Here is a 16,244-nt window from a genome sequence, read left to right on the forward strand (position 1 = left end):
TGCATTTAGAGCATTTTCCCTTGTAAGTCAAAGAAGCATTTTCCCTTGTAAGTCAAAGAAGGTGTGTAGGTATCTTGCCTACTCCCCTTCACCCTTACTTCTTCAGAGCATACTGGCCTGAATTCTAACAATTTGCATATGTGAGGATTTTTCTTAACCCCCTAGACCTTCTCTGGCAGTGGCACAAAAGGCCTGAAGCCTCAGTGAATTACCCAGGAACAGCCCTTAACAATGGTGGTTATGAGCTACTATAATCACCCCACTCTCTCCTTTTGAGTGGGATCGCTGAGTAATTCATTTAAAATGACCTCCAGTTGCCCAGTGGTGACCTGTCCCAAGAAACTCTTTGTCTGCTGCCTTCCCTTCCTTGTCTCACTTCCCCACTCCTCCACTCTTGTTTCCCAGGACCCCCTCCATAACAAACCACTTGCACATGAACCCTTGTCTCAGAGTGTGCCCTGGGGCAACCTGGACTGAGTCAAGTGAAAGGCGTGTAGCAACAGTAGGCAACTAGAAGGTTTTCATTGAAAGTCTTCTGTACATGCAAGGAAAGCAAAGTTGTAGCTGGGTTTTAAGGAAAACGGAATCTAGGGTCTGGACATTGCTAGAACTTTCCCTCCTGTTCTCTACAAGTGTTGGCCTCTTTCTCTCAGATGGACCTCCACCACGGCCACAAACGTGGCCACCAAACATTCCAGGGCCTTTCACATCTCAGCTTCACCTCTTCACTGAGTCCCAGTTGAACACATTCTCAGGGAAGAATTCTAATTGGATCAGCTTCAATGAAGAGAACCCCCCCCCTCCCCGCCCCACTGCCATTTTCCCAACAGGGTCAGGAATGCTGGGAGTGGCCCACCTTATTGGGAGAAGCACCAAGTCTGGGCAGCCCAAATAGGCCAGAGAGGTAAGATCTCCAAAGCCATGGGAATTACTAAACCACTTGGAGCGGTACTTGGAGCGGATTGGGGAAAAGTTTTTTTCCTAAAGAATAAAGCTGTTGCTCCCAGCATAGAAACAGCTGATATTTATTGAATCCCTGCTATACTCAGGATGCTAGTGCTATCTACTAACTCACTCTATTTTTCTACCTACCTATGTATCTATCATCTATCTTTTCAATCCTCACAACAAACTGTTGAAGTGGAAACTACCATTATCACCACCAGCTCCACCATTTCAGATAAGGAAACTGAAACCCAGAAATAGTACTTTATTTGCCCTAATTCAAACAGGAAGGCAGAGAGCCAGGATGAAACCCAGGCTGTCCAGCCTAGAGTCTGCACTATGTCATTGGGTCCTAAGTCAGGACAGCCCTGCAGGCCACCCCAATGACATCTCACTACTACTGTCACTGCTGCTAGTTGGAGCACGGTTTATGAAATTTATGGATGAAGCAGCCTTTGTTATAAAAATTGAAAAATAAATTTAGAATAAATAAGATTAGAGGATCTGGGTAGACAGAGAGGCAAATGCTTTACGGAGAATAGATAAGGTTCTCCTGAAACCCTAGAGCACTAAGATGAGATTAAGTAATACACATATATATAAAATCTTCAAAATTTACCCACCAAATATGTGGATCCTGCAAGTATCCGTTTCTGTGAAAAGGAAGTTCTGAAATGGCCAAGTGTTACCAATGTATATCAAAGTTACCTACAGCTCACATTTTCAAATCTTTACTTTATAATTTTATTATAGGCCATAATAGTGTCACAGATTGACAGTTTATTGCAAAGGCAGCCTGAATTTCAAGACATTGGACTTGTAACTATCACCTTACTGTTTTAGAGAAGAAAATATCTGCCACTTCAAAAGAGGTTTTCTTTTATTGGCATTGTGCTATAGCCTCTCCTAGGATTGTATGGGCATTCTGAAATCCGAGATTAAAAATAAATAATTAAATTTAAGTTTAAAATGTAATAATCGTCAAGAGTATTACTATTAGCTAAATAAGTTATGAAATAAATTGATGTAAAAGGATATATGATTAGTAAGGGATATACAACCATACCGATCCTATATCATAAGAATTATTCATAAGAATAATTATTCATAAGAATAAAACAGGTTGAATGGAGCACTGCAAAATAACTAAAATGTTTCTTTATTTTTAAGTTTATATATTTATTTTGAGAGAGAGAGTATGTGGGAGAGGCAGAGAGAGAGGGGCAGAGAGAGAGAATTGAAAGCAGGCCCCACACTGTCTCCACAGAGCCCGACACAGGGCTCGAACTCATGAACCATGAGATCATGACCTGAATGGAAACCAAGAGTTGGAAACTTAACCAACTGAGCCAAACAGGTGCCCCTAGATGTTTCGATCCCTTTACCTCTGATATGATAATTTGGCCTTCATATTTCCCCATTGTTTAAATCCTCTGACTTCCCCCACAGTTTCCTTTCTCTGTTTACACTCATCACTGTTTTCTCTTCTTCCCTTCTGACCATTTGATGTCAGCCACTTCCAAGCAAGTCCTGTCATAGTGTCTGTATGGGAGGAAAATATAGGTCACTTTGCATAAACCCTGCATAGTGCATAGACCATGGCACAATCATCACACAGAGAAGTATAATGCCTAGTGCCCATTACCCCACCTTGGGCCCATTCCTTAAGTTCTGCAACACTGGTAGGTCCCTGTCCTACCCATGGCTTCTGTACTGTCCCTGGGGACCTTCTCTGTGCACCTGACAGTGGCTCATATAAGCACTGTGTGGCTTACTAGTCCTTGATCCTTCTACTCGTGTGTGTGTGTGTGTGTGTGTGTGTCCCCAAATTAAGTTGAATTCTCCCCATGGGAAAGGACTAAGTTATCTGCTCCTGGCAAGTGCTGGGATATCTATATAAAAAACAGGTGAAGTGATAAACACACATGGCTCCCTTCCTCAGTTTCACTCTGTGGATCTTCTGAAAAACAGTATTTCCATTAAGTAACTGCCATGCGGAGAGATATCCAGTGGCTCTATAATGCCAACAGGAAAATTCCAGGTCCCTCGCTATACCAAGATAAATCCCAACCCATCCAAACTACAGCTCCTGCTCTCCCCTAAATATGCTGAGTCTGTTAAGAATTGAACTGAAGGATTTCATGTTCACACTCTGGAGATGTACCAATGCTTGAGGTACAGAAAAATGAATTGTATTGTAGTGTATTGTATTGTATGGAGGGAATAAAGGTGTTGACAATGCCACGGCAGTGGTGTGGCCCTATTCTCCTAATGCCTCATCCTCAGGTATGCTGGGCCAAACCCTGGAGTTAGTGTCTCAGCTATCGGTTTAATGCCTCTTAGCTCCTAATGCGCCCTTCAATAAGCAATGGCATTCCTTTAAGTATTTCTCCTATATAGTGTTAAGCTTTCTCAGCAGATAGTGTTAGAGGAACATTGCAGGTGTAAGAGGCTTCCTGCAATTTCCATCATGGGCCAGGGGTAGGCAGTATAGGCATGAGATGATCTAGGGGAGCCCTCTTGAAATGCCACTCTATCACAGGCACATAAACAAAAGGCCACCTGGACCAGATTCAAAGGGCCCTCGCCTAGAGTCAACACCCACTGTCAGATACGTGAGGCCATCTTGGACCTTCTGGACAAGACAATACTTCAATTGAATGCATCCACATAAGTGAGCCCAATGGAACCAACAGAGGAACTGCATAGAACACCCACACAAACTGTTGTTAAGCAATTACATTTTGGGATGATTTGTTCTGCAACAGTAGATAACCAAAATATACATTTTCCCATCATCAAATAATTCATCTAATTCCTTAATTTTCCAATAAATGAATTTGTGTTTAAGTACAGGAGGGCATTTCTTTTGGTCAAACCACCTTTCTCCTTCAGAAAAACATATTACAGTAAGACATCGGGCCATCCTGTAATCCCTCTCACATCTATTTTCAATAGGAAATGTGGAATATTCTACATAACTTGGATATCAAGTGTTTAAAATGACAAACTAGAAAAATAATTCAGGCACACGTAGGTAAAGAAATTCATTGTATTGTTTACAGACCTGTGTATACTTGTAAAAATAAAGACTGAAGATACAGGATTTGGAATTACTAATTGATGAAGGAGCAAGGACTTCCACGGACAAAATCAATCATCAGAGAACTCCCTTTCTTGCTTTTTGTGCTGCTGGGGAGTTCAGAACAAATTAGACCCTCAACAATCCATAATATACATCTCCTTATGCATCTATATCCAAACTCCAAATCTAGGCCACGCCAGTGTTTCACATTGCCACAGACCTACAACATGCGAACTAGCCATATCCTAACTGGATACTCTTAAGGTGTCGTTTTCCATTTATACATTTCCTGCGATGTCAATGGAATCAAAGACACTAATATACAAAGGCATAAATGTTCTTAATTTGCATTTTTTTCCTTTTCTAGAAACTCCATAACTATTCAGTTAGGATTCAGAATGTCTCTGGATATTAAATCTGTTATCAGTATTCAAGAGTCATCTAAAATTGTTTAAAAGTGTTGAGTGATGAGAAAACAACTGTGGAAGTTAGAAAAAAAATGTAAAACAAGAATTTTTAATATTCAGTTCAGAGTAAAACCTGGCAAATACTACATGTGCGATGAGGGCTAACTGCCAGGTATACATTCTAGTGGACGAATCACAACATTCCTAAAGCGGCCATGAGTCGTGTACAATATCTCTCCTTCCTGCCAAATGAGTTCAGTCTACCGGTGGCTGACCAGTTATCAAGCAGCACAGCAGAGTGCTTAGGAACACACATTCCTGCAGTCAGGCTGTCTGAACTTAAATTCAGGCTTTTCCACTTCCTGGCTGTGATGTTGGGCAGGATCATTCAACTTCCCCAGAGATTACTTAAGAGAGTCGCTTTATGTTAAAGGAGGCTGGAAGATTAAATAACTTAATATTTACAGAGCCTTACAACAGTGCCTGTCACTTAGTAAATTCCATTCAAGTGTTAGATAAGTAAAAATAAGTAAAAATATGTAGTTGGCGACACAATGCTAAACACTATGGAGTGGAACACCATTATTAGTGCTGTCTGGTAGTTTCTATTCAGTAGCTTCCATTTAAATTAATGAGACCTTGTGACCTACTCCATTGAGTCTTAAGATGTATTTAGAGTTTTATTTGTATAATTAAATCCTGAATTTGATCAAAATTCACTCCTACCTTACCTAAGCAGATAATAAAACAGTCCTCTCTCTCTCTCTCTCTCTCTCTCTCTCTCTCTCTCTCTCTTTCGTGTGTGTGTGTGTGTGTGTGTATTTATAGAGTCTTGGAGGGTCTGTGGGCAGAAAAGAGTGATATTATTCAGGTATATCTTATCCTGCTAGGGCACAGAGAAACCATAAACAAAAGCAATCACAGGTAAAAGTATCCCCACAACTCACCTGCTCAAGGTCCCACTATGGAAAATTCTGTTCCTCCAGGTTCCCTGTCTTTGCATGCTAAACACATACTCCTTCCCTCTCACACTCCTCAGCTGCTTGGGCCTGGCTGCTAGAAAAATCCTGGCCTCTCCTAGCAACCAAAGCAGCCATTCAGGGAGCAAATATAGAGACAGGGAGGGAAAAGGAGCTATAAATAAATACAGCATAAGTAATTCTTCTCTATTGTGATTATTACGAAATGAATCCGATTCTTAGACACAATACAATATACATATTCAAATGAACACTATCCTTTCAAATTTTAGAGTAACGGTTCCAAGCACTCAATGTATACCACCTCACTTAATCTGATGATAAGCACTAGAAGGTAAGTAATAATCCTAGATTACAGATGAGGAAACTGAGAAGTTCAATAATTTATAACTCTTTTAACAGCAGACCCAGGACTTAAACCCAGGCAGTCTGATTCGAGAGCCTAAGATCTTAATAATGGCCCTACCAACCTGCCTTTCTACATTGTCTTTCCAATTATGCTCTTATTTTTTAAAATTCCTCTTTAGCAATTTCCCTCAGGACCAATTTATCAGTTATAGAAGAATACTCGTCTCATTAATTTACAATCATTCTACATTTTTTTTAATGATAATATCCTAGCAATCCCATTGTTTACTGTTCCAGTCACTATACAAGATATACGGATAAATCAACAGAAAAAAATACAACAGACCCTGGCATTAAGGTACTCACTGTTTCAAACTAAAAATGTTCCCTTTATGATGGGGGGTGGGAGGGAGGGGAGGGTAGGTGATGGGCATTGAAGAGGGCATCTTTTGGGATGAGCACTGGGTGTTGTATGGAAACCAATTTGACAATAAATTTCATATATTAAAAAATAATAATAATAAAATAAAAATGTTCCCTTTAGCCTTCATGAAGGCAAAAGTCAGAAAAATTCAAAGATGTGTTAGTGCTTTAGACCCTAATAAAAATGCACATGGATTTTTAACCATATTAAAATACAGAATGTGGGATATATATATATATATATATATATATATATATATAATGGAATATTATTCAGCCATTAAAAGGAAGGAAATCCTGCCATTTGCAACAACCTGAATGAACAAAGAGGATATTATGCTAAGTAAAACCAGACAGACAAGGACCAAAAAAAAAAAAAAGCTGAGAGTAGAATGGTGACTGCCCAGGGCCGGGGGGAGGGCGACATGGGGAGATGCATGTCAAAGGGTACAAACTTTCAGTTCTAAGAAGAATGAGTTCTGAGGATCTAAAGTACCACATGGTGCCTGTGATTAATAAGATGGTATTGTTTGCTTGAAAGTTGCTAAGAGTAGACCTTGAGCATTCTAACGAGAACACAACAGAAACACAGTTTAACTATTAGATGGATGTGTTAATGATCCTGATCTTAATAATCATCCCACAACATATACGTAAAGCCAGTCACTGTGCTGTATGCTTTAAATATATACAACTCTATTGGTCAATTTTTCCCAATTACTTAATAAAGTTTTAAAAAAGACATTTTCAGACAAACCCAAAACAGGATGACTTATTTTCATTTTAATAATTCAAAATATTTATTAGGATTCTATCAGTCTACTCCCCCAGGCCCCAAGGAAACAACAGTGAACAAAAGAGACAACAGCCCTACTGTCATGGATTTCATGTAGTGGGAGAGACTGATTAAAATAATAATAACAATTAAAATTAAACTAATTAAACTAATAACATAATGTCAGATAGAAGCAGGTGCTGTGAAAATATAAAGCAAAATAAAGGGACTCCTTCAGAGTCTGAAGGAGGCTGCCATTTGGGATTGGTGATCAGGAAAACCTCTCTACAGAAGCAACATTTAAGCAGATACCAGAAGTAAGGAAGTAAGCTCTGTAGCTACCTGGAGAAACAGAAACCGTGTAGGAGCATTTTGAAGATCTGAAGGAACAGCAAAGTGGGAGAGTGATAGAAGATTAAAATTTTGGTAAAGTGGAAAGGAGCAGTTTTCTTTTTGTTTCAAGTACTGTTCATAACTATGCAAATACTAGATCATTCATACAGTAAATACTTCTTGTGAGCCTATAAAATACCAGACTCTGGGCTCAGTGCTGGGGATAGCGGTGAACAAAATCACCCGGGTCTATCACAAAATAAATGAAAAGTTCAACCATATGAAGGCAAAGTGCATGGAGTATGTAGACCAGGGGAAACCTGCTCTGGCTGGGGTCGGGGGGTGGGGGTGGTTACCTAAGGAGACTACATTCCAGCTGAGTCGTGGAGGATGAGAAAGAATTAACCAGATGGCCAGTGGGAAAAAGAGTATTCCAGGCAGCGGGAGCAGCATTTGCTAAAGCCCTGTGGTCAGTGGGAACACATAGGCAACAGCTAGAGATCCACCGAGGGAGGTCCAGGCTAAAGTAAAGCTGATGACTTGGCAGAGGCTACAGTGTGCAGGGTCGTGGGCTTGTAGTCATACTGAGGACTTGGCCTTTAAATTATGGGCAACTGGAAGCTCCTGAAGTGTTTTAAGCCATTTAAGAGTTTCAGAGTTCTGGGTACATGACAGCATTTTTAAGAATGAAAGAGGTGCAGTCAACAGTTGGGTGTGCTTTACTTTGTCTCTGCTTGCTCAGGTTTACATACAGGTTTATTTTGATCCATCCAATGGAAAGGTCCCCAGCTTTGTCTTAAATTATCTAATGTTATAATGTGAATGAAATTAGGCTAAGCAATAAAGTCTCAAAGAATTCCCATTCCAAGAGCAGTCAAAGTTTTCTGTTTACATTAGCTCACACTTGCTTATCATCCAGAAGTCCCAAACAAGTGTTGCATGAAGAACGAGCCTAAAATGTTTCTCAGAGCTTCAAACTCTAACATCTGCTCTGAAAATGCAATTGAAGATAGGGTGCAGTCTTGGACTCTGGAACTGAAGTAAGACATACAGATACATATCGGAACCAAAGACCACATTTGGGGATTATTTTCCACGAGAAGGATAACAATGACCCTGCCTCATAATGAATCAAATCAGAGGAAGGAAAGGGGCTTTTATTGACCTTGTGTTCCAGCACAATCAGTCCAGTGTGCACAAACCATTTATCTAGCAGCTGACATACAGCATAAAGAATGCTCTGAGGCACCTCCTACCAGAGTTGATAAACAGAACTTTCTTCCATTAAATAAGGTAATATCTGAGGAAGCAAAGGCAAAAGGAAAGGGCAAACACCAGGGGCACATCAGACTCGTGGAACTCTCAGGACCCTGCAGGGCAGGGACAGACATCCCCCATCCACGTTAATAGGCTCAGAGAAGCTCAGGATTGCACAAAGATTACAGAATTTGGAGGGAAACACTCTGGGGATGGCTAAAGAGACAATTCTTTAAAAGGCAGGGAGGTATGAGACTCAGAGCAGGGACCATAAAATTATATCTGCTTTATTTCTGTCCAATTCACAAATTCAGAAAATGAGGATATGGAAAATTCAAAAGGAACTGCACATGTCAAGCAATTTATTAAGAGACGTCTTAACTTTGGAACAATTACAACTTGAGAGAATAGTGGCCAGCAGTGTCAGAACCCTGGCCAGAACGCTCACACTCTTCTGAACATTTCTGTAGGAAAGGACTTTTTCAAATGAGACTGTTACTTACGGAGAATTTCCACCCTCCCTTGAGAAGATTTATTCTGAATTCTATCCCCAGGAATCAATTGCACAACAACAGACTAGATTAAAAAAAGAAGATGGAAGTGTCTTGATTGCTTGACCTGTTGAATAAGATTTAAGACTATTTCCCTGAATCTGTTAGGTCTACGGACTACTTTATCTGTTTATTAACTTCAAAAGATTCATGAACAAATGATATGTGATCAACAAAAGAAAATTCTTACTTCCTAATAATTAAAGGATGGTAAAGGAACCCTCGAAGCACATTAAATAAGTTACAAGGGTCTTAATTCATCAAAATATAAACATTCATTTCCCCAAGAAGCAAACAGCTTTATAAACATATGTCTAAGTATATATATATATGTCATCATTTATTCATTCACATAATAAACTTTATTCAGCACCCATTATTAGCTAGATGCTGGGATATGTATTAGGACACAAAAAACCTTTCTCCTGCCCTTGGATGTTTACAGGCAAAGAGAAAAAAACAGTCATTTTTCAAGTAAGTGCAATACAATATTCCAAGTGTCATGATGAGTAGCAAGTCTACTAGGTCATTCACAGATTCATAAACAAAAATTGCACACCCACTATATGCCAAGAATCATTTGGATTTACAAATAATAAAAGCAGTCCCCGTGAGGGGCAGAGTCACCTTAGAGGAAAGATAATTTTTTGTTGTTGTTTCAAATGTACATAATGATGTATAATTGTGTGCATGTGTATTATCTGGGTAATTGAGCTGAACATTAAATAAGCTTCTTTTTCTAAAGGCATCTTTCCTTTGCAAGCCAAGACATGAAACTAAAGCCTAAATCAGTTAAGTATGATGTTTGAGAACCATAAAATAATTGTCCTTACCAGGAATACAGGATTGTTCCAACAACAGATGTTAGTTTACTGTTTTCTTGTTTTTGCTTTGCCAGCCCAAAGTCAGCTATAATTCAAAAAAAAAAAAAAAAAAAAAAGCAATGTTATTATACTTTCCCTACATTATCATGGTTCCTTAGCTTTTGGCATTCTGTACAATAACTATTAAAGTTCACAACAGAAAGCTTTTTTATAACTTTCTGTCAAAATGCCCCATGTGTCAATCTTCCACACCACTCTCAGCCTTAATTAATAACATACATACAATAGGTCATTGCACTATATACTTTGTTTTCTTTTTAATTTTTTAAAGTTTATTGATTTATTTTGAGAGAGAGAAAAAGTACACGTGGGGAGGCCAGAGAAAGGGGGAGAGAGAGAATCCCAAACAGGATCCAATCTGACAGTGTGGACTCCAATGCAGGGCTCAAATTCACAAACCACAAGATCACGACCTGAGCCGAGACCAAGAGTCAGAGGCTTAACCAGCTGAACCACCCAGGCACCCCACTGCATTACATACTTTGAAATAATGAGATATATCACTAAAACACTAAAATAAGTCTTGCTGACTAAAAAATAGGGCAAAGTACTTATTGAGCTGATGATGCCACCTTTTAGGTTATCTTTGTAATTTTCAAATAAACAAAGTGAATCTAATATTTTGGCATATGCCAGGCATCACCTCATCTGGAAGAAAGAAAGAGAGAGAGAGAGAGAGAGGAAGGAAGGAAGGAAGGAAGCTAAAATAAAAAATAATATAAGCTTGAATAACCACCATGAAGATCTGAAAAATCTGATACTAAATGGCAACAAACTGTATTAAGCCATAGTAAATAATGATATTAAGAATCACCTCAATATATGTATATATCAACAAAGGACTTTGATTTTTTTGATTTTTAACTTAGAACACCAAATATTTATATTTCATATTAGCACTAGCTGTACTTTCCAATGCACCTTTAGATACTTTTTTAAACCACTCAACAACTTAGGTCACAGAGATACAAAGAGATATTCTTCATAGCCTCACTATACAGACTTACTAACATTCCGAGAGACTTATTTACCAGGATTACACAAAAAAGTGCTGAACCAGGGCAAGAATTCAAGTTGCTATGCCTAATAAGATTTGATGTTCACAATACCACTTTGTACAGTGCACCCAATGCTGATGGAATTTCACTGCAGTGAACTTGAATGAGAGTGTTTGATAATGTATCTATACCAATAGGTCTTTCAGGTTGAAAATATCCCAAAGTAGTTAGACTTCAAACTAACAATAATTGACATTATTAATAACAATGTCCATTTACTAAACTACAACTTTGAAATAACACAAATTTTGCTGCTTACATGAATTGTCTAATTTAACACTAATAGTAATCCTGAAAGATAGGTATTTTTATAGTTAGTGCAGCTTAGCACTTAAAAGCAGTAACCCAGGAACCGGACAGTCTCAATTCAAATCCTGGCTCTATTATGTGCTACCAGAGTAACCCTGATCAAGTTACTGAATCTCCCTCTGTGGTAGCTTGCTTACCTGTAAAATAAGGATTATAATAGCATAAACACCCGAATAAACAAGGAAGAAGTCAAACTCACTATTTGCAGATGACATGACATTCTATGTAGAAAAACTGAAAGACTCCACCAAAAAATTTGCTAGAACTAATACATAAATTCAGCAAAGTCATAGGATATAAAATCAATGTACAGAAATCTGTTGCAATTCTATATACCAACAATGAAGCAGCAAAAAAATAAATCAAGAAATCAATCCCATTTACAATTGCATCAAAACCAATATGGTACCTAGGAATGAACCTAACCAAAGGGGTAAAAGATCTGGATGGTAATGAAAACTATAGAATACTTATGAAAGAAATTGAAGGGGACACAGAGAAATGGGAAAAAATTCCATGGAAGAACATTATTGAAATGTCTATACTACCCAAAGTAATCTACACATTTAATGCAATCCCTATCAAAATACACCAGCATTTTCCACAAAGCTAGAACAAATAATCCTAAAATTTGTATGTAACCCCTAAAGGCCCTGAATAACCAAAGCAATCCTGAAAAAGAAAAGAAAAGCAGAAGGCATCATGATTCCAGACCTCAAGCTATATTACAAAGCTGTAGTCATCAAGACCGTATGGTACTGGCATAAAAACAGACACATAGATCAGTGGAACAGAATAGAAAACCCAAAAATGAATCCACAAATGTATGGCCAACTAATCTTTGACAACTAATTCTTTGGCAGGAAAGAATATCCAATGGAAAAAAGACAGTCTCTTCAAAAAATGGTGTTGGCAAAACTGGACGGCAACCTGCAGAAGAATGAAACTGGACCACTTTCTAATACCATACACAAAAGTAAACTCAAAATGGATGAAAGACCTAAATGTGAGCCAGGAAACCATCAAAATCCTAAAGGAGAACACAGGCAGCAACTTCTTTGACCTCAGCAGCAGCAGCTTCTTACTAGACACATAGCTAGAGGCAAAGGAAACAAAAGCAAACATGAACTATTGGGACCTCATCAAGATAAAAAGCTTCTACACAGTGAAGGAAACAACCAGCAAAACTAAAAGGTAGCCTACGGAATGGGAGAAGAATTATATATTGGATAAAGGGTTAGTATCCAAAATCTGTAATGAACCTATCAAACTCAACACCCAAAAAACAAATAATCCAGTTAAGAAATGGGCAGAGGACATGAATAGACATTTTTCCAAAGAAGACATCCAGATGGCTAACAGACACATGAAAAGATGCTCAACATCACTCATCATCAGGGAAACACAAATCAAAACCACAATGAGATATCACCTCACATCTATCAGAATGGCTAAAATTAACAACACAGGAAACAACAGATATTGGTGAGGATGCAGAGAAAGGGGGAACCCTCTTATACTGTTGGTGGGAATGCAAACTGGTGCAACCACTCTGGGAAATAGTATGGAGTTCCTCAAAAAGTTAAAAATAGATCTACCCTACGACCCAGCAACTGCACTACTAGTATTTACCCAAAGGATTAAAAAAATACAGTTTCAAAGGGGTACATGCTGCCTGATGTTTATAGCAGTATTATCAACAATAGCCAAACTATGGAAAGAATCCAGTGTCCATCGACTGATGAATGAATAAAGAAGATGTATATATATACAATATACTACTACTCAGACATCAAAAAGAATGAAATCTTGCCATTTCCAATGACATGGATGGAGCTAGAATATATTGTGCTAAGTGAAATTAATCAGTCAGAGAAAGACAAACACCATGTGATTTTCCTCATATGTAGAATTTAAGAAACAAAACAGATGAACATATGGGAAGGGGAAAAGAAAAGAGAGGAAAGCAAACCATAAGAGACTCTGAATGATAGAGAACAAACTGAGTGCTGATGGAGAGAGATGGGTGAGGGTTGGGCTAAATGAATGATGGGTATTAAGGAGGGCACTTATTATGATGAGCACTGGGTATTATATGTAAGTGATGAATCATTAAATTCTACTCCTGAAACCAATATTACACTATACGCTAACTAGAATTTAAATAAAAATTTGAAAAAAAATAGCATAAATAGTAGTAAGTAGTATAGTACAATAGTAAAATCTGGATAAATTAACATATGTAAGTATAGGATAATAAAGGATTGAACAACTGATACATATCATGATTCAATCTTCATAGCCACTAATTTATAAATTAGGAAACTGAGGTTCAGTTTACTCAGAGATTAAGTAACTTGCTTATGGTCTCACCGGGAGAAATTAACAGTCACATGTGAATCAGGCTTATCAAAATCATAAAATCCTTATCAAAACATTATACTGCCAACAAAGAAAAATTAGGCCCAGATCATTTCAAACATTTAAGAAATAAATATCAATTCTGCACAAACTCAACTAGAAAATACAAGAGGAAAGAACACTTCCCAACTCATTTTATAAAGCCAACATTACTCAGAAACCAAAGCCAAAGACATTACAAGAAAAGAAAAATGCAGAATGCTATTCCCCATGAAAATAGACACAAAAAAATCAACAAAATATAGGCAAATAAAATCTAGACATAGATAAAAAGAATAAATACATAGGGACCATTATGCCAGAAATACATGCCTGATTCAACATTTAAAAATCAATCAGTACAGTTCACCAAATCAATACAATAAAGAAGGAAAATCATATGACCATATGTATGAAAAGGATTTGATAGGGGTGCCTGGGTGGCTCAGTCGGTTGAGCATCCGACTTCGGCTCAGGTCATGATCTCGTGATCCTTGAGTTCGAGCCCCGCCTGGCTCTGTGCTGACAGCTCGGGGCTTGGAGCCTGTTTCAGATTCTGTGTCTCCCTCTCTCTCTTTGACCCTCCTCTGTTCATGCTCTATCTCTCTCTATCTCAAAAGTAAATAAACATTAAAAAAATTTAAAAAAAAAGGATTTGATAAAATCCAACATCTATTGTTTTCAACAAAGTATAAATAGACGTTCATTTCCTTAACCTGATAAAGGGCATCTACAAAAAAGTACAGCTAACTTTCTACTTAATGCTAAAAGATTAAATATTTTTCCTTTAAGTTCAAAAACAAGGCTGGATGTCAACAAGATTTGTTGCGGTGATCATTTTACAATACATACAAGCACCAGGTTATTATGTTGTACACCTGAAAGTAATATCATGGTGTATGTCAATTATATCTATTAAAAAAACAAACAAATAAAAGATGTGGCAATCTTGGGGCACCTGGGTAGCTCAGTCAGGTAAGTGTCCGACTTCAGCTCAGGCCATGATCTCACAGTTTGTGGGTTCGAGTCCTGTGTCGGGCTCTGTGCTGACAGCTGGGAGCCTGGAGCCTGCTTCAGATTCTGTGTCTCCCTCTCTGCCCCTCTCCCGCTCATGCTCGCGCACGCTCTCTCTCTCTCTCAGAAATAAACATTAAAAAATTTAAATAAAAAAGATGTGGCAATCTTATTAATATGTTGACGTAGATGTTGGAGAGAGTGTCACAACAGCACTTTTTAATGTGCCCTTGATAACTCAATTTTTAAAATAAAGCAAAAACATTTCTGTTTTCTGTTTCCTTCTGAAGATGAAGACAAAGAAGAAGAAGACAGAGACGGAGATGAAAAAGAAGAAAAACGAGGAGGGGGAGAAGAGGAGGGGGAAACATACTAGTACAGTGACAGAGACACAAATATCTAAGAATAATATGACAAAAGATGTGAAAAATCTATGCAGGGAAAATTATAAAATTTTGTTACAGAGTCATTAATGAAGGCTAAAATTAATGGAAACTCCAAGTTCAAGAATTGGAATTCTCAATGTTATAGCGATGCCATTCTTCTTAAACTAATATATGCAATTCCAGTGAAATGCCTCCAAATATTTTGTAAAGGATTTCACAAATTAAGTGTAAAATTAGTGTACTTAATAAAAATAGAAAAGACCAAAAGGAGCCATGGATTTTGATTAGAAGACAACACAGTTTCCTACAAGATATTAAAAATTATTTGAAGGTATTGTAATTAAGACAAGGTAGTATTAACTCAAGGTACAAGAAAGAAAACAGAAAAAAAAAAAGAAAAGAAAAGAAACTAAGGCAAGAATGTCTGCTCTCACCATTCTTACTCAAGAGTATACTAGAGGTACAAGTAAGTACGATATTTGCATGCAAATTTCTGCAAACAGAATTTTTAATTTCTCTTTAATTCCTTGGAGTGAGATTAGTGGGTGATACAATAAAAATGTTACGTTTTTTAAAAACCATCAAACCAAAATATTTTCCAATGTTTTCTCACCACAAACGTATGAATCTAGTTGCTTCTACATCTTCACCGGCATTTGTGTTGTCAGGTTTGTTTATTTCTTTATTTATGTGTTTGTTTATTTATTTACTTTTTTTTTACGTGTATATATTTTTAAGTAAGCTCTAGGTCCAACATGGGACTTGAACGAATGACCCTGAGATCAAGAGTTGCATGCCCAGGGGCCGCTGGGTGAAGCCTACTTCAAACCATACCAAAAGTTGCTTGTTCTACCAACTGAGCCACCCAGGGGCCCCTTGGTTTTTTGTTTTTAATAGCACTCTAGTAAGTGTGTAGTGATAGCTAAGTATAGCTTTAATTTCCACTTCCCTAATAACTAACAGTGCTTAACATATTTCATGTACTTATTTGCCATCTGTGTATCTTTAGTGAAGTAATGTTCAGAAATTGGCCCGTTTTTTGACTGGGTTGTTTGTTTTCTTATGATTGAGTTTGGATACAAATTCTCC

The 16,244-nt window shown here is 37.8% G+C and overlaps 1 protein-coding gene across 12 annotated transcripts in view; it reads right to left on the minus strand.

Moving 5' to 3' along the window:
* The window catches only part of NEK10 (NIMA related kinase 10), a 223,549-nt gene that overhangs the window by 121,287 nt on the left and 86,018 nt on the right, over nt 1-16,244 (minus strand). For 9 of the 12 annotated variants that reach the window (XR_007457399.1, XM_049628906.1, XM_049628904.1 and 6 more), the window contains one exon: nt 9,938-10,013. Coding sequence is in view for 11 of the 12 variants with exons in the window: in XM_049628906.1 (XP_049484863.1) it covers nt 9,938-10,013 (76 nt within the window). In the remaining variant the exon portion in view is untranslated. Of the gene's footprint in view, nt 1-5,303; nt 5,515-8,829; nt 9,172-9,937; nt 10,014-16,244 lie in introns of those variants that run through there. The other 3 variants (XM_049628912.1, XM_049628914.1, XM_049628913.1) reach the window with 3 other exon arrangements.

The sequence above is a fragment of the Panthera uncia genome, chromosome C2 (assembly GCF_023721935.1).
Source record: "Panthera uncia isolate 11264 chromosome C2, Puncia_PCG_1.0, whole genome shotgun sequence".
Taxonomy (NCBI): Eukaryota; Metazoa; Chordata; class Mammalia; order Carnivora; family Felidae; genus Panthera; species Panthera uncia.